The following is a 24,708-nucleotide window of genomic DNA, read 5'->3' on the forward strand; positions in this document are numbered from 1 at the left end:
ATTAAGTCTATATTTGTGCCACTGGTCTCATGTTACTCCTGATCCCTTCAGCCCTCAGACAGACACACAGAGACTTGTTGAATTCATCTTTGCAGCAAGAGCTTTATACAGAAGATGTACATAAGAAAATATACAATTCGATTTCTATATAGGAGGCAGAGGAGTTTTCACCCTCTTAAAGGTCATTTACACTCAGTTACAGAGGAATAAATAGACATATATTTATATAACTCCTCAGGATTAAAAAACATAGTTGAGTTGCAACTGTGGCATTGTGATAGCCGTGACAATAAACCACAGTCACCCTGGTGTGCTGCTAGATCCTCTGGAGTATGGGTGGGGAGGAGAGGAGGGGTGCCCAAGCCAACTGCACCGTGCACACCTTCTCCTCTTGGACGTCTTGGTGACCCCACAGAGTGGGAGGGAATCCAGTCTTCAGATGGCTCCAGTTCTGGGGGTTCCCAGTACTGCTTCCCATAAAGGATTTCTGGCCAATTTTGGGAGATTGTTGCCTCGGGGCCACCGGCTCTTGGTAACTGCTTCATCTGTCCCCTCAGCCCTGGCCTGCAGGGGTCCCCTCCATGGGAAGGCAGGGGAGTCTCTTTGCATGGGTTGAGATCAATTTTCCTTATCAAGCAGCTGGGGGAGGGATGCTCCTACCTTCCCACTTGCTCCTTCTCCTCTGGAATGGGAGAGACAGTGACCAGCTGTTTGATCAGGGACATGGGTTATGTTTCTTCTGGGAAAGATGACTGTGTTTTACTGGCAGGATCTAGCTTAGCTTGTCTTAGTATGGTCATGCATAGTTTAGTTTTTTAAAAGGCCTCTTTTAAAATACATAGATGTCAGAAAAGATTGAGAAGGTGGATTCCATCCTTGTGATCAGCAGAGAAGCAGGGATTCGGAAGAGGCTGGAGGTGTTCAGATACATTAGAAGTGTTTCCTGACAGGTAGGAGAAGCTCAAGGAAGGACTCGGAAGTCAGTAGTTTTCTGATGGTTGAAGTGACCGGTCACCAGGACGGGCCATGCTGGAGCCTGCCAGGGTTAAAAAAGAGGCAAGGCCACATCTTTAAGGGGATTTTTCAAGCAGAGCAGTAAACTTGTAACATTTGTCTGTTTGTTTTGAAATCAGCGGATTAAGCCCATACTTGAAAGTGAAGAGTTTGGAGTCAAGGAGCTGTTACAACTTGCCAGAGCAGAGGAAATCGGTTAGTCCTGTCTCTGAGCTACTCTGACAACTCTCTGTGTGACTCCTGAGGATCTTACCCAAAGTGCTGATGGTCAGGGAGCACTTTCTTGGCAAAGGAAGGAAACCCAGAGCAAAATTTTCAAGAGTAGTGGACTATTTTGATGCCCTGGTTCTGAAAATCCAGGGCAGGTGGAGTTTTAGAAACTACCAAGCAGCTTTTTATCTTAAATTTAGTCAGTGACCCAAGTCAGTCCTCATCCCTGTAATACAGACCCCTGTATCTGACAGCTGCCTGGCTCTCAAGAGGTGCATGATGAAGTCAGAGTCCTTTCATAAGATTCATGCCCACCACACTGGAGTGGGTTTGTGTACCTGCGTTTTGGCACTGACACCTGAAGGCACCGAGCTTTGTCTCCTGCAAGACTGGAATAAATAGTTTTCAATTTCATGAGCCCCTGTAAACCTGTTTGAGGGAGCTGGATGGAAAGTGTTACAGGAAAAAAAACCCAGGTATTATTGTCATGGTTTTCTTACTCTCACCATGGAGGAGGGAACTGGGATTGAGTTCAGACAGGGAGAGAAGATTAAGAAGAGTCAGACCTGTAAATAAACTATGTTTAAGTACTGTGGTTTAGAAAACTGAAGTTTTTCCATACTTAGAACAGAACTTTTCCTGCCCTGTATGGAATGACCGGTATTTCCATCTCCAATCCATAAAACCCTTTGGCACTACAAGAGAAATAACCACTTTAGAAAGGCACAGAGAAGCTGGTATAATCCCTGACATTTTGGTCATAAATTTCCTTTCTCCATCCTGTTGTGCATATCCTTAGTGAAGTGGGGACCAAATGGCCATAACATGGCACAATGAGCTCCTCTGTCCATACAGTGCAGTGCAGGATCACTGCACTTCCCTTAACAAATGAGCAAAGGTCCCTTTCCCAAGAGCTTACAAACTCACAGGCTCATTCGAAATCCTCTGGAATCTGTACAAACTCCAGCTCTATTCCTGGGATGGGAAAAACTAAAATGCTTGGGGTGGAGTGATGACAGTTGTGGCTTTTTTGCTCCTCTGTGGGCTGAATTTAATACCCTTGGTAGTTTCCAGCTGTGGAAGGTGTTTGTGTGATTGGTTTTCACAGTCGGTGTTTGCCTTGGTAGCTGTCAGCAAAAGCTCATTGCTGGAGGGGAAGGCAGCCCTGTCTCTGAATCACCTCCTGGCCCAGGACACCTTACCCAAAGAATATTTGCTGTCTTGAACCTCCCTCCTCTGGGATACTCATTTGAAGGCAACAGCTGTTGTTTTTAAATACCTGACTGTCTTGGAGGGAATTGTAGTTGTGGAAAGGCAAGTGCTGGATGAAGAGCTGCTCCTTATGGAAGAGATCTATTTTCCTATGGGCTGGGCAGCCTGGGGCAAGACTTCCCAGCAATGTCCTGCCCTGGATTTCACACCAGACCTGGAGGAGCTTTATAGGGCAAAGGGCTGAGCATCTCCAGTTGGTTAGAAAAATAAAGCTTGTGTGGTCCCAGCTCAGGGTAAGAGGGGACTAAATCCACCCTTGTTTTGATATACGGTGTTTATCCCTTTTGCACAACAATTACCTCCTGACTTGATATGGGGCTTTGTTGGTAGGACAGTGTGCATATCACCATGGTGCCTGAAGCATGATTGAGGCTTAAATCCTGCTACAGTGCAGGGCTTTTGGTTTTTTTCCTAAAGTACAACAATTGCTGCAAAAAGAGATTAAATTTTTTCCATGTTGCAATAGGAGCTCTGAAGATTTCAAAGTTATTCCGTGTGTGTTTTCAGGATCCTTACTTCTCTGGTTTATATTTATTTACATGTTTTGCCCTTGCTTTCTGCCCCAGGCCTGTCTTTAGCCCTGTGTTTGTTTCACAGAGTTGACTCCATCCCTGATGCTCCAGGCAGGTGCTCTGCTCTGGGAGCTCATGGAGCCAGGAGATGGAGCAGCTCTGAGTGGAGACATTGGTGGGTGGATGGATGAGCTGCTGTGAGCCAAACCCTGGTGGCATTTAAGCCCGATGCCACAGAAGGTGCTGGGGCTTCTGGTGTGACTAAAAGGGAACCATCTTACGTGTTTAATGGCGGCTCCCCTTCCTGGACCTCTTGGTGGGCAGCTTGCAGGAGCGGAGGGCCGGAGTGTCCCTGATGGGCTGTCCCCGGTACTGCGCTGGTGTGGAGCAGGTGTCCTCAGCACGGGTGCGGTTGCCCTTCAGCCACCTGTGACACAGGGAGGAAAGAAAAGAGGAGCTTAAAAAAGGCACAAACCATGGACATCAGAGGGCAGGGTGGGGAGAGAGCTGCTGAGTGTGCCAGCAGTGTCCCGGCAGAGCTCAGGAGGCCCAAGGAGACCCCGGGGAGTGTGGGGTGGGACGGTGCCGTACTTGCGCAGAGGTGCCAGCTGGCAGTTGCAGTGCCAGGGGTTTTGGGAGATCGTCAGCATCTCCATTTTGTCAAAAGGGAAGTTTCGGGGCAGCTGGGTGAGCCGGTTGTTCTCCAGGTGGGCGGTTTTCAGCACGGTCACGCCGGCAAACGTGTTGTCTGCAAACTGAAGCACAAAGGTTCCTGGTGAGGAACGTGGAGTTGGGGAATGGGGACTTGGGACCTGAGGGCCTCTGTTCCAGACTTTGAGTGTCATTAGAACAAGGCACTGGGACATGTTGCCCAGAGAAGTTGTGAATGTGCCATCCCTGGAAGTGTTCAAGGGCAGGTTGGACGGGCCTTGGAGCAACCTGGTGTCCTTGCCCATGTCAAGGGGTTTTGGAAAGGGATCATCTTTAATGTCCCTTCCAACCCAGGCCATCCTATCATTCCATGAAGCATGGAGAGAGCAAGAGAAGGAGCTGTGAACAGGGACCTGGCTTGCTGGAAGTTCTGTACACTTGAGAGGCAACAGACTGGTGGGCTTGTGGGTGATGGAGTCTCCTACAAGGAGCGCTGCATCCCAAATCCATGTGGGATTGTCTTTGCAGCCACATCCCTAAATAAATTGAAGTCTGGCAGCCTTTTTTATTTTTGAGCCATACTTCTTCATTCTAAATGAAGATATTTTCTGGTATATTCCTTTCTAAGGCTGGAAATCCTCCCAAGGCCTGTTGCCTTTCCTATCCTGGAGCGGCTGAAGGAGGGAGTGTTTGTGGCGTCTGAAGGGGCTGTAGACTTTGGCAGTGCCCAGGGTCTCCGAGTGGAAAGTTACACTTGGCATCTGAGCAATGTAGAAATACAGGCAGGTTTCCAGCACCTCAACCTCCTCTATTTTTCCTCATTTCCAGTGGTTTTTTTGCAAGGGATGCTGTAAAGTTTGTCTTTTTGTGGTAGACAGGGAAGCTTTAAGGTAGAGCCTCCCTTAAGAAAGCTGCCAAAATGCAGAGAGAGGCTGTAGACCTGGCTCTGCAGCCCTCTCCTCTTTTCCCCAAGGCCTCATCCCTGAAATTTTTCAGCCCATGGTTACTCAAGTTGGAAAGCTGTTGAAAGCAAACCCCTCAACAGAAACTTCCTTGGCAGTGATGGATGGAGAGGGGCTCCCTGACAAAGCACAACGCTCTTCTTGGCTTTGACAAACCATTTCTCCCCCCTCTCAAAGTGGGGGGAAAGCTTTCTCCAGAGGTTGGAGAGAACACTCACTAGGTGTTCCCAAAGCCTCCCAGCCCAGCACCTGTGCTCCCATTTCTGAAAAGAACCTTGCTCTTCTCATGGACCATCAGGGTGTGTTCATGCTCTCTAAGCTGAAAACCTTGACAGAGGAAACACACTATTTTAAGCCGTGAACTTTTGTCATCTTCCAAATTAAGCATTGCTGGATGGGAGTAGAGCTTAGCTAGGAGACTCCCAGATCCCTGTAGCTGTTGGACAGTCAGCATTGCTGGCCTTCTCTGTCCAAAACTGAGCTGACCTTGGGAGGTTGTACTGTGCTGATAGCGGAGCTGCTCTGAGGGATGCTGGCACGCCATGCAAGGGGCGGGAGGGTTGGACAGTGGTGTTACTGTCTCAGCTGCTCATTCCTCTCCCAGCCCCATGAGAAGAGTTCACATCTGCTGCTAACAGCTGCCGAGCCGCCTGCCAGAGCGTGTCTTTGGGAAGAAAAGGGTGATTTTTATCCCTTACTTAGATGGAGGATTGCTGCTGTTAATTTATTTTACACTGAATACGCAGACAGGGGTGCCTGTCTCATGCTGAGGTACGAGGAGGGTCCTGGCCTGTGCAACACAGCCCTGTGGGGTCCAGTGTGGGTCTGTGATGCTGGGGGGGAAGAGAAGCTCTGTGCTGGAGCCTGAGGGCTGTCCTTCCTTCTGCTCAAGTGTTATTTAGGCTGGGGTAGAATTGCATGGGTTTACACTTGATCAGCTCAAAAATCTTGCAGCCATGCAGGGAACAGCTAAGGACAGCACGTTTGTGAAGGAGAAAGAGCTGCAGTCAAGATGCCAGCAGCACTTGGAGCATTTGGTGGTGATTTCCTGGATCACGCGGCCTCTGTGATTAGATGTCTCTTAGCTGTGCAAAGTTCACACGTGGGCTGTTTGGGTATGAGGCCTTTGAGGATTTAAAGGGAAAATGCTGAGCTGGAAGATTTGTATTTACAAGCCCTGAAGCTGCAGAAGCCACACCTGTTAGTGCTCACCCCATAAACTGGTGTCCTGTTGGGCTGCTGGGGAGGAAAGAAGGCACTGGCTGCACAAGAGCCTTTAAAGTTCCTGTCCACAGGTGGTCACTGTAAAAAACAAAGTCCTTTTTGCTGGCTAGAATTGCTTCGTGGCCAAACCAAGGATGCTTGTTTCCCTGGAACACCCCAGAGTCTAATTTCTTCAACACGTAACTTGCGACTCTGGTATCTCTAGCTAGTACAACATTATGCTGCAATATTTGACTGAATGTGCCTTAGAACTGAGTCTACAGAAATGCTGGGGCAGCACATCTAAGGTCTTGCCTAGTAAGGTCAATAGATTCTTTTCAAGTGTTAAGTTTGCTCAGTCCCATCCTGGAGAGGTTTATGTTCCGAGTGGACAAGGTCTTAGATACTGAACTATTTTTGAGCTGGTTTATTTAGTGTTGTTCTGCACCTGGACAAGCTGTAATTCCAGTTTTTGAGCTTTTTGGGATGTTATCCCTTTGAAAACTCTGGTGTGATGCATTTCTTGTAGCTTTCATGTGATCTGCTCATGCCCATGAGACTGAGTTGTGAAGAAATTCTCTTCTTCATCACATTTTCCTGCATGTGGTGGTGGGTGTTGCTTTGCCATGCAGTCCCAACCTGCCTCACCTGGATACTCTTTGGGCTTCCTGGCAGAGCATCATCCCAGAGAGAACTGTTCTGTTCTGCCTGCAGCACCCTCCCTTTCCAGCCATGGGGGACTCACCCAGGACATCAGGCTGCATCAGGGTGCTGTGCAGGGTTCTGCAGCACTGCCTGGCTTTTCAGAGGTCCTAACACAAGTGATTCCCTGAATGTGACGCTGCTTTCTCACAGAAAAAGGAGGGGGTTGTTTTGCCCTTTGGGATACCTGAATGTCCCTTCTCCCCTCCAGTGGGAACAGGGCCCCTTTGTAAGATGCTGCGAGACTTCTTTTTTAGAGAGCATCAATAAACAAACCTTTCCTTGTAACGTGTCAGGTTGGGAGGCAGCAGGGAGGCGAAGATGAAGGTCTGTACCCCTACCTGTCTGCAGGGCAGGGGTAAGAAACCAGGACTATTCACAGATCCTCTGAGGAGTCTCCCTCTTCCAACCTACAGCAGGTACCTGGGCTGAGCAAAGGAGGCAGAGCAGTTCAGCTCTGCAAGGTGGAAGTGCCCTCCAGTACAAGGGACATGCTCACCTCTCATCCCTCACCTTGTTTCTGGGAGGAGGGGGGGTTCCTAATTGTCCTGGAGCATCCTAGGTACCTTTCTCAATGTCTGGTGTCACCTCCCAGCTTGGGAGGGAATGCCCTGCCTTGCATCCATCCAGGGGGCTTAATCAGATAATTTGGGCTTTCATAAATTACAGAAGGGTGGGGTGCTCACTCTCATCCCTCGCTTGAGCCAGACCTGCATCTCCCCTCTCCTCTGCAAGGGAGGGACAGCAAACCAAGGGCTTTGTAAAGGAGAAGAAAACCAAGCCCCCTGTTTCTCATCTGGAGCAAGTGGAAAGAGAAAGGACTCACCTTCTTCAGTTTCATGTTGTCCAGGTGGAGTGTCTGCAGGTATCGCCCGAAGGACTGGAAGGCGTTGTCAGGGATGACCTCAATTGGGTTATGAGAAAGTTTCAGTTCCTCCAGCACTCTCAGCTTACTCATTGCATTCACAGGGTAGCTGCTCAGCTGGTTCTTGTCCAGGTGCAGGACAGCGAGGTTTTCTACATCCTCCATGGCCCCAGGTAGGAGGTTGGTGAGGGAGTTGTCAGAGAGGAAGAGCCAGCGCAGGTCTTTAGCCCCATTGAAAACCCCTGGTTTCAGCTCCCGGATTTTATTGCTGCCCAAGTGTAGGATGAAGAGGTTGACAAGAGGGGAGAGGAGCCCTTTGGATAGGTCTGGGATCTTGTTCTTGTCCAGGTACAAGTAGGTGAGATCAGAGAGATCATCGAAGGCTCCTGGCTTTATGACACTGATCTGGTTGTCAGTGAGATAGAGGTAGACCAGGCTCTTGAGCCCCCGGAAGGCTCCGGTGGAGATCTCCTTGATCCGTGAGCTCTGGAGGTGCAGGGACACCAGCTTTTTCATGTCACGGAAGCCGTTGGTTGGCAGGATGGGGAAGTTGTTCTTCTGCAGGTTGAGGAGCCGTGTCTGCTCGGGCACCTTGGGGATCTTCTTCAGCCCTGCGTTGTCACAGATGACGTGCTGCAGGTCTCCGCCGTGGCAGTGGCAGCTGGGGGGACATGCCTGCGTGGTGGAGACAAGACATGCCAGCAGGCTGAGGACACCGAGGAAGAAGCCTGACCCCTTCATGGTCAGATCTGGAATTAAGTGTGGTGGGAAGAGAAGCAGGAGGAGGAGAGAGATGGGGTGGGAGAGAGAGAGAGAGTAACTGGGTTTGCAGCATACTGAACACAGCCCTATTTATAATGTTATTAAAAAGCAAAATCCCTTCCCACAAACCGCAGGCAGCAGCCAGTTGGAAACAACTGGCTTTGGGAACTTACTGTGAGCTTAACCCCTTGGCACCAGGCAGAGGAGTGTCCACGGCCCTGCCTGGCCCTGCTGCTGAGCGATGTGCAGGGGTGGTTTTCATCTCTGGAGGAAAATGGGAGGCAAATAGTCCGAAAGAACCAACACAGACCTGCTCTGTGGAGAGCCTGCCTGGTCCCTGCTGAGCTGAGCAGGGCCCAGATTCACCTGCAGGGGGGAAAACAGCCTGTTTTGGTTGAACAGTATAGCAGGGAGCACTGCTGAGCTCCACAGCCACCTCCTGCTGGAGCTTCCAGCAGACTCCGGGGTTCTATTTAGCCTCAGCTGGTTTGGGGAGAAGCTCCTGGTCCTGTTCTCACAGAGGATTGGAGGAGGTGGGAGTGCTGTGAGGTCATGCCAAAGGCCAACAGCGCTGCAGTTGCTCTTGCAGTGCCAAATTTTGGTTGAACACTTGCAGATCTAGGCTGCATTGAGGAGCTGGCCAAGAAAGGGAGTGCAAAGACAGTCTTAATTTCTACTGTGCCTTTTCTTATGAACACTTGAGGATAACATGCTGATGGTCAGGGTACCCAGCACCTTCCAACAAGGGATGGGGCAGCATCAGAGCCTGCAAGGAAGTGGTGGGACATAGGCTGGTGGATATGAAATGCCAGACAGTGGTGTAGAGGTAGGTGGCAATGCCTGTGGCTCTTGAGGCAGAGCTGTGGAAAGGGAAAAGCATTGGCATTGGTAAAGAGATGGAGAGGTAGCAGAGCAAAAAAAAAATCACTGCTGGAGCTGGGACTGGGATCTGCCTTGGCTCCTGTCTTAGGGTAGCGGTGGGAAAGGTGAATTAACACCACAGGGGCTGTCCCCTGCTCTCCCAATAAAGAAGGCTAAAGCAAAGCAGTTAAAAGCCCCAGTGCCTGCTTCTGTGAGTGTGAAGAGAGAGATCCAGGGGTTGTGGGGTGGGGTTTGGAACTGGAACATTTTGAACTGATTTCCAGCCAGTTCCTGGCTGCAGCAAGCAGCTGAGAGCCGAGCACATAACTGTGAGCTTGTTGAGATTTCTGCTCCTGAGGCTGGCTGCAGAGCCCCAGAGGAGCCTGTGCAGAGGCGAGACGGGCTCAAGAAAGGGAGGAAATCCAAGGGCTGACTTAGGACACAGACTGGCTTATTCACTGAGATTTCTGGGTTTTTCCATTGTTGCAGCGAGGAATCAGCCGGCGCCGCCGAGTGTGCTCCGGACCGTGTTATGCAAACGGCCTGGCAGCCCCACTCTGGTCAGCAGCTGTCAGTCTGAGCAGTGTTTGCACTGCAGGACTAATTTGGGGGAGAAAATAGGCTTCTGGGGTAGGAATGTGGTTCTGGTGAGCCTGTGGCCGAACGATGATGTAATGTGGGGCCTTGGTGCAAACCAGGCCATGTGAGGCTTTCAGTGTTTGTCAGCCCTGAGGTGTGATGCCCTGAGGTGGAGCAGCTCACCTCAGCACCAAGATGCTCTCACCTCTGGAAAGATGCTCTGACCTTGAGAGCTCCAGGCTCCTGCTGGAGGGACCTCCTGGTTACTGTAGGAATTAAAACTCTTTGATCAAAACAATGGTATTTTGGCTTATGCCTGGTTCAGTAGGCACCACAGTGGTCACGCACCTGCTTTGCGCTCTAGAGGAGCTCTTTGAGTGTCTTAGTCAGGACCTTTGAGACAGAGAGACAGGAGATAGACAGAAACTTCTGTGTTTTCCTTCTTTGCCTCTCCAGTTTGCTGTTCCATGATTCTGAGAGTGCCCCTGAGTGTGCACTGCTCATAGAGCTCAGGCAGGAAGCTGGGTGAATGATTGGAAAAGGAAAAAAATATCACCTCTAAAGCATCATCTTCTATCTTCATCTTTTATTTTCTCTCTCTGAGCAGGTTCAATCACTTTAGTTTTCAGTGTAATTATTTGATGAACAATTCCTGTAGTTATGTACCAGCTATTTTGTGCAAGAGTAACCGGTGGGTGAAATTTAAAACCCTGCCTGTTTCTGCTGGGCACTGAATCTGGGGACTGTATCTGTGCTCCTTCCCTGAGAGTCTGGTACTTGGATTTCCTTTCCCCTTGCAAAAAATATCATCTAGCAGCTTACTGCTTCTGCAGAGATTTCGGCCAGTGTGGTTGAAGCAAAAAGTTGGTGAGGGCCTTGCAAACCCCATCCATAAATACATCCTACTCTGTGTATTTCTGGAACAATACCCTTTTCAAAGGTTAAACTTCTCAAACCTCCTTTTCTTTCTTCCTTTCGGGATAAAATTCCCTTTCTTCTACCCTTTATCTGTTTGCTGGCTGAGGCTGCAGATTTGGGGGGACAGGGACACTCTCCCTGCAGGGATGTGTGTGTGAGACCTGTAGCTTCCTTGTGAAAATGCTGGGACGTAGCTGCCATGATGCTGCTGTGAGGTGGGAAGCTGTCCCTGCTCCAGGACTCCCACCTGCAGTAGAGTTTAGGTGGATGCCAGGTTATTTTTGGTGCCACAGTGGGGTGGCAGCAGGGAAGAGGTGTCCACTCCTCAGCTCCATTTCTCCAGGCACAAATGGTGAATAAAAGGAAGTTCTTTCCCCTAGTATTTTTTGATTTCCATGCCTCGGCGAGCACATTCCTGTGGTGGGAGCTGTTTGGCATCTGCTGCAGCTGGCACCTCTCCCCCAGCTCCTGGCTGTTTGTGTTTTGAGCTGCTCGCTGGATGGCTCTGCTCTTCCCACACCGGGTTTTGCAGCCCTCAACTGGCCAGCAAATGTCCAGCCATCCTCAAAAGCCTGCCTGGGTCCCGGTCGTGGGTGGTTTGCAGTCTGGAGGTGACAATGGAGCAGTGTCGGTGTCCCTGTGCCGCAGGCGTGGGGAGCTGGGTCCTGGCCAGCTGCTACCTCACACATCCCCTGGGACCAGCACTGCAAGGACATCGCAGAAGAGGCAGGATTATCCTGCCACCCTCTCTTTTTTTAATTGATTAACACTTCTGCAAACATTCCTGGTGACTCGCAGATGCTGGACTCCCTTCCTGTCTTTCTCGGAGCTGCTGTGGGCTAAGCAAATAAATACAGTTTTTGGCGCACTATAAATACAGATTTGGGGTGTTTCTTCGATGCTGAGGGTCTGAACTGTTTTGGCACAATATTGGAGATGGTCTTTTCCATGTTTAATCTTTATTTTTATAAGTATGAACAGTTCTGGCATATCAAGACAGTTCCATGTTAAAATATTCCATTGCTCTTTTAAGCCTGATTCTGTAGATCTTAGGGGCTCCAGATCTTGTTTCCTGTGTCAGTGAAGAGTTGCAATCAGCTTCTTGAAGTGGCACCAGTGGAGCTGGCCTTGGGGTGCAGCTTTGCTCATTTTGGCTGGAGGTGAGGGCTCAGGCAGCTTCTGGGGCTGTCCTGGAGTGCCCCAGCCCTTGTGGAGCTGAGCCCCTGGCACCGGGTGCTGGGCTGGGAGCAGGGTAGGAGAAGGTGCAAGCTCTGCAGTGTCCCATGGATTTGTCCCAAGGGCAGAGTACACTCCAGGCAGTGTTCAAGGAGCAGTGGTGGGTGAGCAAAGGGGAGTCCCAGAGGCTTTCCTGAGTTCCCCCCCTCTTCCAGGCAGCACCTGAGGGTCCCAGCAGTGGCATCCAGGGCTCTGAGTTCAGACCTGAATTGCCATTTTATTGAAGGGTCCTCATCACTGCAGTGTGGGGGCTGCTTGTTGAGCTGGAGGAGGTGATGGTGGGTCCACTTCCTTCCTTCTGATGGTTTTCTTCCACTGTAGCATGGCCTCCACCCATTGATCTGTTGCCAGTTTGGCTCCCCATTGATGTCCACCCACCCTTCCCTTCTGCTGATTCCAGCAGCTGCTGGATGAGGCTCTTGGCCTCTCCTGTGAAGCTCACCCAGCCCTTACAGCCTCTCCCAGCCCTGCCGTGTCCACCCTGTGAGGCACCAGACGTTCCCTAGCATCCCACTGCTCTGGTCAGGGCTCTTGTCCTGGTTTGCAGAGCCTCTTCCCTTGTGGAGCACCACTGATCCATGCAAGACTTCTGCCTTTCCCCAATGCTCCCCAGCCATTAGTCCCCTCCGCTCCATGTGGTGACAGCTTCCCTGCTTGTCCCTGGCCTCCCCACCCCACCTTGTTTTTGGGGAGGACCTGATGAATGGGTGGTTTCTGTAGCTGCGGGAATGGGCTGTGAGAACATCTAAAATGCTGCATGGAAGCAACAAGATCCTGGGCTTCTAGCCGTGTGTTTGGCGGGAGCTGAGCTCTCCAAATCCATAGGGATGTTACCTTTGCCCCTCAACTTTTGCTGAATTTACTTCTCCAACAGCTTTGAGCATCCAGATATCCCCAAACAGTGGTTTTCTACCTTTACGTGACACTTTATACATTTCCTCTCTCTTTTTGCTTTTAAGTTCACTTTTCCCAAATGCACTGGCACCAGCACTAGGGAGGATGAAGTTAATTGCACAGCAAAGACCTTTATCACACTGTGGATAAACCAGTAACTGCCCATGTCTTTGCTGGTTGCCACTGGGCAGCACTTCTGCACTGCTGGCAGGAAGGGGAAATAGTTCCAAGCCTCAAGGATGCTGCTTGGCCTGGAGAGAAGAGAGGCAGCTTTAACTCCAGACCACGAGGAGCAGCTTGTCCTCACTGGGCAATAACAGGAGATTCATTCCCATGCAGTCTCAGCCGGGGCACACTGGCTTGTCCTTTTGGTCTCCTCCTGAGGCAAAGCCATTGCATGCCACAGCACAAAGAAGGTGCTTTGGGCACCTAACATTTTTGGGATCTTTTTTAAGCCTCATCCAAACTGGGACTGTCTGGCAGCTCTCTTGGTGGGGAGAGATGCCAACAGGGTGGCCACCCTTGGAGATTTGTCCTGCAAGACCTGTTTGTTTGTGTCCTGGTGTTTCTGACACAAAGATGGTACTGTTGCTGGGGAAGGAAATGAGATCTCGGTGTGACACAGGCTGGATGTGATCAGAAGTTGTTTTTTGCAGCAGCGAAGTTGACCTGAAGGTTCAGGAATATTCCAATACAATTTGGGATAGCGGGATATCTCCAAAGCAAGGAGACGCATGTCCCCAGAGGACAGAAAAGTTTAGGGTGATCTTGGCAGGGAGCAGCTGAGTGAGGGAAGGTTGTTGCTCAGTTGAAGATGATTTGGAGCTGGCTGTGATGGGAAGGGCTGGGGTTGACTCTGGTGGAGATATCTGAGACAGACACACTCGGCACGGGTTTAGGGATAATTAGATCCATGCAGCATGTTACACTGAGAGGGGTTCAAAGGGCCTCTTAGAGGTCCCTGAGCACATCTCTTGGGTTGCCAGTCTGCTTTCTGTTGTTCATTACGCCCTCTTTGAAGTCTAAAAATCCCTATTCTTTCACGGTCAATTTGCTGGTTTTTTTCTGAGGCCAATATTGTCTCCAGCAAAGCTCAGTTTCTGTAGGCTTCAGTTTGGCGGTTCAAGCCCTGCTATCATCATCCTCCAGCGTGGCACAACCAGAGGCTGGTGATGAGGGGTGTGAAGATCCTCCCTGAGCAGAGCACCAGGGCTGGGTGTCCTCCAAGCAACTCATGCCCTCCTGCAGCCCTGACCTTCTGCTCCAGTGCCACCCAGTATAACCCCACTTGGGGTACTGGTGGTACAAACCCCAGCCTTTTCATCACAGCTTTCAGCAGCAGTTGAATGTGGAGGGCACTGGGTTTTTATTGCTGTTGAATGCAGAGGGAAACCAAGGAGCAGAGGGCTGATGTGGCTTGTTCCAAGTTATGCAGTAAATAAGCAGCACAGTTGGGAAAAACCCAGGGTCTTCAGAGTCCCCACTGTCCCCACCAGATCAGTCTGCCTCCCAAATGTTTACTAAAGAGACTGGAGTCTGATTGTTTTTACTTTATTTTTAATTTTTAGACGCTTCCCTCTTCAGGCTGTTTTGCCTGTTCCACAGTGACCAGTATTTGAACAGCACTAGCAGGAAATGTTTGGGAAATGTGCTTTAAAAAACACAGTCCTGCTAAGATGTTCTTTTTATTCCTGGTTTATACAGAGGCTTAGGATTCACAAAGAATGAATCTCTTGTTGGTAGGAGCAAGTTAGGCAGCAGTTTGTTTTGGAGCTGTCCTTGTCATCACTGAGGGCAGGACTATCTGGGTGTTGGGGGGTCACTTCTGGTCCTACAGTAAAAAAAGGCTTTGCTGTCAATTATATTTTGTATTCATGTAGCTCCTCTCGAAGCCAAGGGTCCAAGCTGGAATCTGTGCCTCTGGAAAGCTCTGCTTTGACACCAGATACAGCTCCAGTGGAAATTATGGAGCTGATGCTGAAATTATTGGGTGAGGTTTTCTGGACTGAATTACACCAGATGACAAGGCTGAATGATGTTAAGTGTCCCTTTGGGTCATGAAAGCTAGGAATCTTCATGGATATCTCCAAGTTTAAATTGGTGTGTGGGGTTTAGTGGAAGTGTGGTTTCATCTGCTGCTGAAAATGGAGATGTTGGATGCTCCACGTGTCAGATAAGGGTTGGGAAGGACAGCAGTGCTGGCACAAGGGTTTGCTCCATCCCTTGCCTCCATCCTGGGAATATAGCTGCGGAAAACCATCCTAAGAGGGAGGGAACATCTTGGAAAGATCTGGAGCAACATCCTGGTGTCTGGCTACAGAGTGATGTGCTGGGGAAGGCAGTGATTGGGAAGCAGATGAGGGGCTGGAGGTTCAGACCTCCAGGGTCCGTGGTGCCCTCTGGACCAGTTGGGAAGCCCATTTGTGAGGGTGTGAGGGTGTTTATGGGGCCAAGGCAGCAATAGCTGGTGTTTGGGGTACAGGGCACAGGGCCAGGCATCTGGAGTAGCCTGGTGAGCCACGGCACTCACAGCATCATCCTGCCAGGGAGCTGCCTGCTCCTGCATCCAATTAAACTGCTGGAGCGACCCAGAGAGGCAGCAAGGATTGACTCAGGGCTTGGCTGGGATCCTGGGACCAACACTGCAATTCATCCAGCAGAGTAAAACAAAAAAACAAAGGCACTGGGATTTTTAATAAGTGTTTAAGGTCTTGGATTTGGGTCTGGTCAGTCATTTGATTCAGCCACAGGACTCGTATTAGTGGGTGGGAGAGAAATTCAGCCTGAGCATGAGATGCTGTGGGTTTGCACCCGGCTGGAATGTTGTCCTTGTGTCTGGGAGCAGAAGCCTATTCACAGTCTCTCCTTGGGGGCTGCCAGGCTCCAAGCAGAGCAGTTTGCACCAGATGGTCCCTGCAGCATCCTGGAGAAGTTCTTCTCCAGATTCCTGGATAAAAGCAGGCTCCATCTTGGATTCACGCTGACCCTGGTGCAGTCAACAAGAGCATCAGCCGTTGTGACAGACTGTGCCCAACATGAGATCCTCCAGCAGCTCCAAGCAGCAGAAAGCACCACCTGCTCCAGTGTTATTACCCACTGTTGTACACTATACCAGTGTTGTGTTCAGCTCATTCAGGATATTTTCATCCTTGTTCAGAAGCTTCATCACAGCCCTTTGCAAAGCCCTACTTTAGGTGTCTGGGGCTGGGTGAGCACCATGCCCAAGCCATGACCATGTAGGCACACCTGGGCATTTGCTCTGAAGGAACTGACCAATTTGGTGAGTCAGAGCTGCTCACAGATCAGTCTGGAGAAGTGGAGGAGAAATAAGGAAATACTTCCCACATCAGCACTTTCACAGCCGTGCTCTCCCGGCAAAGCAGCCACCGGTGACATTACTGGGGTGACATTACTGTAAGTGGGTTAGAGACACCAGAGCAGTGCTCCAGCAGCTCCCACTGCTGAAACACAGCTCCCAGGAGCTGGAGATGGAGCAGCAATCCCAGCAATGGTGCTGTTGGTGCAGCTCAGAGCTGCCCAGGGCACCTCCTGTGCAGCTCCCGCTGCCTCAGCCAGACCACTGAGCTGGGCATAAAGCGCTGGAATTTTCCTCCGAGGAGAAGTGACCTTCAGCTGAGGTGGCTCAGAGCCTGCCGTCGGGATTAGCTGTGAGGGAGGTTTAGCAGCAAGGAGCTTTCATCCCGCTGTGAGGCTTTGGGTCTGTAAGGGCAGCTGTGCCGAGTGTTGAGCAGCCTCGTGATGCCCTCACAAGGTTTACGGGGGCTGATGTCTGCACAAAAGGATCTGCAGCAAGCAGCCATGCTGCAGGACACACTGTCTCCCACAGGAGCCTGCTGCTGGCTCCAGGGTTTTTCCAAAGTGATGTCCTGTGTTCCCTGAGCTGTTAGAGATGCAAGGCAAAGTCAGCACCTTGGCTACAAGGGTACCAAGGCAAAGTCAGTGTCTGGCAGAGATGGTGTGGAGTCAACAGGACAGGGCTTGGAGAAGCAGGGGTTAAAAAAGAGGATGGTGAACCTTGGAGTCCTCCAAAAATAGCAGTTGGGGTGTCAAAAATACATGACACCCCAAGTGTTGTGGGTGATGGGGTCTGGAGCACTGTGAGGGAGGTGAGGAAGGCCATGGCAGGCAGGTGCAGTGATGCTTTAGCTCCTGTTTCTCCAAGACTCTCTGGCAGAAGTGTCTGGAGGGCCCCATCCACAGCCAGGAGAGCAGGGCTTCCTGTGACCTGAGTGGCTTGGGAGAACATCCTCCTCCCACCCCACTCTCCCCTGAGGTCATGACCAGCTTTGTCTTTCCCATGCCCTGAGCTGTGGCGTCCTCTTTCCCCTTGAGACACATTTCCTTTCCTGTGTTTGCAGGTTGCCTATGGGACCACAGAAAACAGCCCTGTCACCTTCATGGGGTTCCCCAGTGACAGCATCGACCGGAAAACTGAGACAGTGGGATACATCTTTCCCCACACAGAGGTGACCATGACCTTCCCCACCTGCTCCAGGTCCTCTGCCAGCAGCAGACCTCACTCCATTCTCCCTGTCTGGTGCTGGTGTCTAATTAAGCCCTTCTTCTCTTCCAGGCAAAAATTGAGGATCCAGAAACAGGGCAATCTGTGCCTCTGAACACTCCCGGGGAGCTTCAGATCCGTGGCTACTGCGTCATGCTGGGCTACTGGAACGACCCTGCCAAGACAAGAGAAGTGATCACTGCTGAGAGGTGGTATAAGACAGGGTGAGTCTGGGAACAGCCCCACTCGTCCCAGACTGTCCCACAGGGTGACACTGGATGGGGATGCATGGGTGTGTATAGGAGTGCTTGGCTGGGATTTCCAAAGTAGAGAAGACTGTCCCAGTTTATCCCTCTGGTCTGTCTGTGACACTTCAGAACTGCTTTTAGCACAGAGCCCTTGGTGCTGAGTGTCCCTGGAGAGGGGGATTGTCACTGGCCTCTTGTGGATGGAGGGACTGTGGGGGTAGAGGGCAGAGGCAGGAGCTGCCTCTCCCCTAAACCCTGGTGCTTGTGTGGATGCTGCCAATTTCTGTAACAGGAGCTCTTTGATCTCTTCCGTGTGTTCAGGTGGCATCTCAGCCATTATCCTCTGGATACCACCCTGGCTGGGTGGGAGCATCAGCCATTCTTCCACCCAGCTGGGACAGGACTAGGAGGGTGTTCTCATTGCAGGGACCTCGCGAGCCTGGATGAGCACGGCTACTGCAAAATTATAGGGCGTTGCAAGGACATGATTATTCGGGGAGGAGAGAACATCTATCCAGCAGAACTTGAGCAGTTCCTTCACACCCATCCCAAGGTTGAGGAGGTCCAGGTGAGTGGGAGGAAATTGGGTGGGTGAGCAGCTGGTTTTGGGAATCCTGCACATAAAGCTTGTGGGATTGCTGCTTGGAACCTGGTTGTCTTTCCCTGTTTTCAGCATCAAATTCCATGTAATACTGGTTAGCAAGGAGGAGGGAGAGGCTCATGGGATGGAAGGGGTGGGCAGAGCTCCTGGCATGGGGCATAGGGATTGGGGCAATGCCCTTGTGCTCCAGCTGCGTGTCTGCAAAGTGCCTGTCATTCTTCAGTTTTAAACTTCCTGTCCACTTTCATAGCTCCCTCTGAAATTCTTACTCAGAAAGCAGTCTGGAAGGACAGTTTTTACTGATAATTGCTCAACTCTGACATCCAGGAAGACTCTTCCAACAAGTCCCTGGAGATGAGGAGTGAGACTTTGTTTCATCCCTTTGCAAGACAACAAAGATTTCCAGGACTAAGCAGCTGCTCCCAGTCTGCTGGGATTGTTCTCCAGGTTTTGTGCCAGACAAGTTTCCCCATAAATAAACTGGTTATTTAGTCAGAGTTCTGCCTGTGCCAGGCAAGCATCTCTCCTTGGAACAGTCTCAGTGCAGATGGGTTGCAAACCAGCCCTGTTTATGTGGTTTCTAGGGCTTTATGTCACTGCTCTGGACTCAAAAGGATCGACGTGTCTCTAGAAGTTTGCAATACTGGTTCAAGGCAGGGAATGGCAGCAGGAGTCTTGTGGAATAGTGGGAGCAAACTCTGGAGAGGGCTCAGGCTCGGAAAGCCCATTTCCTGGTGTCACAGGCAGTGGCCCACTAAGATCTGTGATTATAAGGGTTTCCAATAATCCTTTAATTCAACCTCATCCCTCCCCTGCCGTTCCATCTGGAGATCCCGAAGCACTCGTGGCAGCCTACCAAGTCTCCTGTTGTTTGTGAAACCTCTTGTCCCATTCTTTTGGAAGCAGAGGGATGACAGGTCCATGTTGCACCCACAATGCTCCAGCAACCCGTGGTATGGGGTCAGGGAACATGCCATGGGCCAGCACAGACCCCATGGGAGGACAGGGACGTCCCCAAGGCTCACACCGTCCATCTGTCCCAACCAGGTGGTTGGTGTGAAGGATTCGAGGATGGGAGAAGAGATCTGTGCCTGCATCCGACTGCGGGCTGGGCAGGACTGCACCGAGGAAGAGATCAAAGCTTTCTGCAAAGGGAAGGTAGGTCCCCAGCCCTCAGTTTCCTTCCAGACCAGTACACCTGTTGGCTGCTGGGGGCTGGTGGATGAAAGCCTATGGATTTAGAGCACTGGGGGACCCAGCCCTGACAGTGCCAGGCTGTTCCTTTCGGGTTGTGTAGCCCTTGTTTTTCTCTTCCCAGATCTCCCATTTCAAGATCCCACGTTACGTTGTGTTTGTGAGGCAATACCCACTCACTGTCTCAGGCAAGGTAAGAGGGGGCTGGGGCAGGGCAGGAACCCTGGCATTCTGTCCCAGCTCCTCTCTGAGTCTCTCTCCCTCCTCTCTGCACTCTATTCCAGATTCAGAAATACAAGTTGAGGGAGCAGATGGAGCAGCACCTTCAGCTCTGAGTTTGGGAAGGCAGAGCAAAAACCACGCTGAATCATCCATTTCAGTCAGCTCTGAGTGTGCTTTTCACCTGTGCCTTGGTCTAAGCAGTGGAGACTTTCCCCCCTGACATCAGGCTGATGGCACTTTTAGTCAATAAAACAGAGCACCTTTTTTTCCTAGTTGGGCTTGTGTCTTTGCCAACAGAAATACTGTGGTGTGAGGAAGGGATGCTTATTTCTGGAATTCTGTCCAGTTACTGAAAGACCTTATGAAGGTTTAAAAATTTTGCGTGTCTCTGAGCAGTTTGGCTGCAGCCATTTCAGAGGAGTTGAACAGATGCTGGTGGGTATTTTACTGACATTTTTAAGTCTGAACACCCTGGCCTGGCTTCCCAGGGTACGTGATGCCTTTTCTCCTTGGATGTTGTGAGACTCCTGGGTCATTTAAGAGCAACTGAACTTGAAATGAGGGGCAGGGGGTTCAGAGAATGAGACTTTGCTTTGGGGCTCCCTAAAACCGGCTGGAAAAGCTCACTCTGTTCCCACACCTCCCCCAGGTGTTTCCCAAGAAAAACCTTCTCCAAGGTAGACATGGCTTTGTTTATTTTGTTGTTTTGGACAAGACAGTAAGGCTGTTGCAGAAATACCAAAATTCCTGTCCCATTAGCAGCGTGAAGCAGAGCGTACCTAGGACAGCATTTTACGGGAGTTATTTGGTACCTCCCAACCATGAAAGACTCCTGTGAGAAGAGGGACAGCAGAGCTCCTCTTTGCCAGAAGTGTCCCACCCCAGCTGGAAAGCAGACAATGTTGCTGCCAACTCTCGCTGACCTCCTGCTGTCTCCCTCCTGCTTCCTTCCTGAGCTGGGCTAAGGCTGGGCCCCCTCTGTGCTGTGGCTTCCTCCAGTGGGGGGAGAGAGAAAGGGTGCAACAGGGAGAGAGGGAGAGCGTCAGTGAGGTCTCAATCCTTCATCTTGCAGCTGGACTGGGGGCTCTACCCATGGAAGCAGACGGTGGGGACAAGTCTCCTGTCCACATCTGCTCTCTGAAAGAAAAAAACATGGATGGCTTGTGTCAGACTCTTTCTGTACAGTGTCTTCTCAGCAAGTTCCTCTCCTGTTCCCACATTGCTCGTGGGGCTGGTGTCGGCACTGATCCTTCCGCATTTCACTCGGGTCTCCTCCCTCCCCTGGTTACCTCTGTAACCTTCCTTCCCGAGGGAAGGACTGTTACCTGCAGCTGTAGCAAGGGACCTTGGGGCACAGAGGGCCTCAGTGACTGATGTCTAGGGAAGAAGGACTGTTTACCTTCTTTTGCTTCCCACAGCACCAACCCAGGCGCAGGACAGGCCTGCAGTGAGCAGAGCTTCTCCTCCCCTCCCTGATCAGTACCTCCAGCCCTGGCACAACCCCTGCTCTGCCCACAGGTGCCCCATGTACTCACCGTAGCTGGGGGGCAGTGAGTAAGAAATGAAGGTGACACCAGCCCTGGCTCGTGAGGACAGACACACTGCTGAGGAACCCAGTGGGTCCTGGTCACAGCAAGCACAGGGGGAACAGTCCCTGCCACCCCACTCCTGCTCCTGTTCTGAGAGTGGGGCAGCACCATCCATGGGTCTGAGCCCTGGCAGAGCCTGGTCCCAGGGAAGCTTTCCCTACCCTCCCATGCCTTCCCCGGAGCACATCCAGCCCTTGCAAACCAGGACACCTCCCGCGGTGCCCCCTGCCCCTTCCCAACCCCTGGGATGATGCATCCCCGGCTGTAAATACTCACGGAAGAGGAAAAGCTGGTCCTTCTGGCTGATAGTGCGGTCTCGGTGCGTGCAGTGGTGCTCCAGGTTCGCTCCATGGCCTCTGCCCTGCCCGCGCCTGAGTCCCACTCTTATAGTCCTCGCCGACTGCTCGGAAACTCCCCGGAGTGGGGAAGGTGACACCAGGAGTGGGTTACGCCGAACTTCGCGTTTCTGTCCCAGGAATCTGCAGCCACAGCCTGTGTCATGGGCATTTCGGAGTTCCCCGTGGCTATATAGAGACAACTGCTAACATCGGGGTTCGTCAGCTGCGGCTTTGCACAACCCTGTGTGGGGACAGGCCACCTCCCTCCGCCGAAACGCTGGAAAACCCTTCCCAGCCCCGAGGAGCAGCCGGGGAAGGATGCGGGGGCGGCTCGCAAACCTCACTGGGGCCGTGTGTCTGGGGAGGACACCGGCCCTGGCATCCCCGGCACCGGGAGAGGACACTGACCCCTGTGTTCCCGGCCCCGGGGGAGGTCATTGACCCCAGCACCCCCGTCATTCACAGCGAGCATCCCCCGCACAGCCCTCATCGAGACCGAAGAGCTTTGCTTCCGATCCCTCCCCCGGGCCCTGCGCCCCGCCCCGGCCCCGCGCACAGCGGGGGCGGCCCCGCCCGGTGCCCGCCCGGTGCCGCGGCCCGCAGGTCCCATTCCCATGGCGGCGGCGCGGAAGTGGCCGCGGAAGCTGGCGGCTGTCGCTGCGGCGCTGCCCGGCAGGGGTGGCTCGGGACGGGCACCGGGACGGGGCACCGGGACCGGGTCCTGCCGCGGAACCGGCCCCGGAGCCGGTCCCAGAACCGGCCGGCCCCGCCACGGCCGCGCTCTACGTGCACGTGAGCGGGGACACCGGGGGGACCCCGGGGCTTGTGCGGGGTGCACGGGGAGTCAGGGGTTAGCCCACGTGGGGACACAGGTGGGTCCTGGGGCTTGCACATGTGGGGAGAGGAACCCCGCGGCTTGCGCACCTTGAGGGGCACGGGGCTGGCACAGGTGGAAGGTGGATGTGGCTCCTTGGGGCTCGTACACACGTGGGTGCATGTGGGACCTCGGGGCTTGCACACGTGGGGGAGAGCCCAACCTTGCATATGTCATGGGGCTAGTCTGAGCTGAGGGGGTCCCCGAGCCGTGCACATGAAGGGTCACACCTGTGGGTCGTGTGCCTTGAGGGGCAGGTGGGGGGCACTGGGGTCCATGCACCGGGCTGGCGCTGTTTCCCCTCAAAATGGAGTGGCGAAGGGTGAGGGCATGGTCATCCCACACTCCCCGTGCCCGCAGTGGCCCTACTGCCGCAAGCGCTGCTCCTACTGCAACTTCAACACGTACGTGGTGCCCGCGGTGGATGAGGCGGCTGTGCGCGCCTGCCTGGTGCGGGAAGCAGAGACCCTGCTCCGCCTCAGCCAGGTGCACAGGTGGGTGTACAGGGTGGGCTTTTGGGGCGTGCTGGGCCCTTCGGTGCCCACCTGCAGCTTCCCACCCTCTGCCCTACAGCGTCAGCTCCGTCTTCTTCGGCGGGGGCACCCCCAGCCTGGCCAGCCCTGGCACTGTTGCGGCAGTGTTGGAGGCCGTGGCGGTGGCTGCCCACCTTCCTGCTGGTGCCGAAGTCACGCTGGAGGCCAACCCCAGCTCCACCAGCACATCGTGCCTCGCCGGCTTCAGGGCAGCCGGGGTCAACCGCCTCTCAATCGGCGTCCAGGTGAGAGGGGCTCTCCCCGCCGCAGCCCCCACAGCTCCCCGTGACCCCATTGTCACCATGCTCCCTCTGCAGTCTCTGGATGACTCCGAGCTGAGGATGCTGGGCCGGGAGCACACAGCGGCAGAGGCGTGGAAGGCTGTGGAAGCAGCACGGGGGCTCTTCCCTGGCCGAACCTCCATTGACCTCCTGTTTGGGCTGCCGGGACAGAGCCGGGATGCCTGGGCCCAGCGGCTGGAGGCGGCGCTGGGGCTCTGTGACAACCACATCTCCCTGTACCAGCTGACGCTGGAGCCGGGCACGGCGCTGGCAGCACAGGTCCGGCGGGGAGCCCTGCCCGCCACCGCCGCAGGACGTGCTGGCTGACATGTACCAGACCGCCCCGCACTGTGCTGGCGGCCGCTGGCTTCCGCCACTACGAGGTCTCCAATTTTGCACGGAAGGTGGGATGCCCCTGATGCTGTGTCCCCCTATGTCATGCTGCCCCAGCAGGGTCAGCCCCCCCTCACCCCAGGGCTCTCCTCCAGGGCGCCCTCAGCACCCACAACCTCTCATACTGGCGGGCTGACCAGTACATCGGTGTGGGGCCAGGTAAGGGGGTGATGGGGGACCAGTGGGGGGGAGTGTGTGGCCATGTGCCCCCTGAGCTCTGTTGTCCCACTCCCTGGCTGCTGCAGGGGCGCATGGGCGCTTTGTGCCGCGGGGTGAGGGCGGCCGCAGCCGGGAAGCCCGTGTCCAGACTCTGGAGCCTGTCGCTTGGATGCGGGAGGTGCACAGCCAGGGACACGGCACCAGGAGTCGGGCGGTGCTGAGCCCGCTGGAGCAGTGAGTACTGGGGTCCCCCCCATGCCCCCTCCCTGTCCGTGCTACCACACAGCTCTCCGTGCCCCCACAGGCTGGAGGAGCTGCTCACCCTGGGACTGCGCACGGATGAAGGCGTCACACACGAGGTTAGGAGCCACCCGTGGTGACACCCCACATCGACCTGATGCTAACAACAGAATGGTTTGGATTGGGTGGGACCTGAAAGCCCATCTCGTTCCACTCCCTGGCATGGGAAGGGACACCCCTGTCCAACCTGGCTTTGAACATTTCCAGGGATGGGGCATCCACAACTTCTCTGGGCAACCTGTGTCAGGGCCTCACCGCTCTCAAAGCAGAATTTCTTCCCAATATCTAATCCAAATCTGCCCTTTCCATCCATTCCTCCCTTTTCCTGTCACTCCACTCCCTTGTCCAAAGCCCCTCTTCAGCCCTTTGGGCACTGGGATGTTGATGCCCCATCACTAACATCCTTCTCTCGCCCTGGGCACACAGCGCTGGGGGCACTTCTCCCCCCAGCTCAGCCTGCAGGCCGTGTTTGGGGCGCCGGGGGAGGCTCGGGCACTGCAGCAGCAGGGCTGGCTCGTCCTGGACAGCGGGTGAGCCCCGAGGAACCGTGGGCAGGACCGGGGGTCTCCCCGGGGCACCGGGGCTCACCACCACCTCTTCCCCAGTGGCCTGCGGTGCACCTGGGCCGGCCTGGCCGTGCTGGACTCGCTGCTGCCCGACCTGCTCTGGCAGCTGCAGCGGGTGCTGGGCGCTGCCCGGCGCCCACCGAGAGGGACCCCGGCGGGGGACCGAGCCGGTGGCCGGGACGCGAGGGCTGTAAGCGGCCACAATGGATAATAAACCACAGGAGCAGTGTGCTGGCTGAGGGGTGTT

General features: G+C 53.4%; 3 protein-coding genes and 1 long non-coding RNA gene across 4 annotated transcripts in view; 2 read left to right on the forward strand and 2 right to left on the reverse strand.

The window, feature by feature from the left end:
• ACSF2 (acyl-CoA synthetase family member 2) overlaps positions 1 to 19,700 on the forward strand; it is a 35,943-nt gene extending 16,243 nt beyond the window's left edge. The window contains exons 11-16 of the mRNA XM_010407476.4: positions 17,021 to 17,128; positions 17,236 to 17,387; positions 17,838 to 17,979; positions 19,060 to 19,170; positions 19,331 to 19,399; positions 19,491 to 19,700. Coding sequence (XP_010405778.2) covers positions 17,021 to 17,128; positions 17,236 to 17,387; positions 17,838 to 17,979; positions 19,060 to 19,170; positions 19,331 to 19,399; positions 19,491 to 19,541 — 633 coding nt within the window. The 3' untranslated portion in view covers positions 19,542 to 19,700. The remainder of the gene's footprint in view (positions 1 to 17,020; positions 17,129 to 17,235; positions 17,388 to 17,837; positions 17,980 to 19,059; positions 19,171 to 19,330; positions 19,400 to 19,490) is intronic.
• Positions 83 to 8,228, reverse strand: CHAD (chondroadherin). The gene is made up of 4 exons (XM_010407475.3): positions 7,353 to 8,228; positions 3,600 to 3,763; positions 3,290 to 3,435; positions 83 to 1,036 (listed from the first exon to the last, which is right to left on the reverse strand). Exons 1-3 carry the CDS (start codon positions 8,130 to 8,132, stop codon positions 3,294 to 3,296), a joined length of 1,086 nt encoding a protein of 361 aa, XP_010405777.1. The 5' UTR covers positions 8,133 to 8,228; the 3' UTR covers positions 83 to 1,036; positions 3,290 to 3,293.
• A 401-nt stretch (positions 19,701 to 20,101) lies between the features above and the next one.
• On the reverse strand, positions 20,102 to 21,866 carry LOC104694289. Its single transcript, XR_752710.3, has 2 exons — positions 21,294 to 21,866; positions 20,102 to 20,565 (listed from the first exon to the last, which is right to left on the reverse strand). It is a non-coding gene; the product is annotated as an uncharacterized LOC104694289 (long non-coding RNA).
• Positions 21,867 to 21,944: 78 nt separating this feature from the next.
• Positions 21,945 to 24,692, forward strand: RSAD1 (radical S-adenosyl methionine domain containing 1). The gene is given in 12 exon segments (XM_039562249.1): positions 21,945 to 22,047; positions 22,049 to 22,147; positions 22,590 to 22,723; positions 22,803 to 23,007; positions 23,080 to 23,349; positions 23,351 to 23,386; positions 23,388 to 23,447; positions 23,532 to 23,595; positions 23,682 to 23,829; positions 23,900 to 23,954; positions 24,322 to 24,425; positions 24,501 to 24,692. Coding segments are annotated over 12 exon segments (1,425 nt in total). The 5' UTR covers positions 21,945 to 21,969; the 3' UTR covers positions 24,673 to 24,692.
• Positions 24,693 to 24,708: the final 16 nt, after the last annotated feature.

The sequence above is a fragment of the Corvus cornix genome, chromosome 18, assembly GCF_000738735.6.
Source record: "Corvus cornix cornix isolate S_Up_H32 chromosome 18, ASM73873v5, whole genome shotgun sequence".
Classification (NCBI taxonomy): Eukaryota; Metazoa; Chordata; class Aves; order Passeriformes; family Corvidae; genus Corvus; species Corvus cornix.

What these genes read in the sequence shown, in the direction of transcription:
- CHAD (XM_010407475.3), bottom strand. Translation starts at nt 8,132, where the DNA reads ATGAAGGGGTCAGGCTTCTTCCTCGGTGTCCTCAGCCTGCTGGCATGT. An exon ending in ACAACATGAAACTGAAGAAG is followed by an intron (nt 3,764 to 7,352) that starts GTGAGTCCTTTC and finishes TTTGTGCTTCAG; the next exon opens with TTTGCAGACAACACGTTTGC. An exon ending in CAGCTGGCACCTCTGCGCAA is followed by an intron (nt 3,436 to 3,599) that starts GTACGGCACCGT and finishes CCTGTGTCACAG; the next exon opens with GTGGCTGAAGGGCAACCGCA.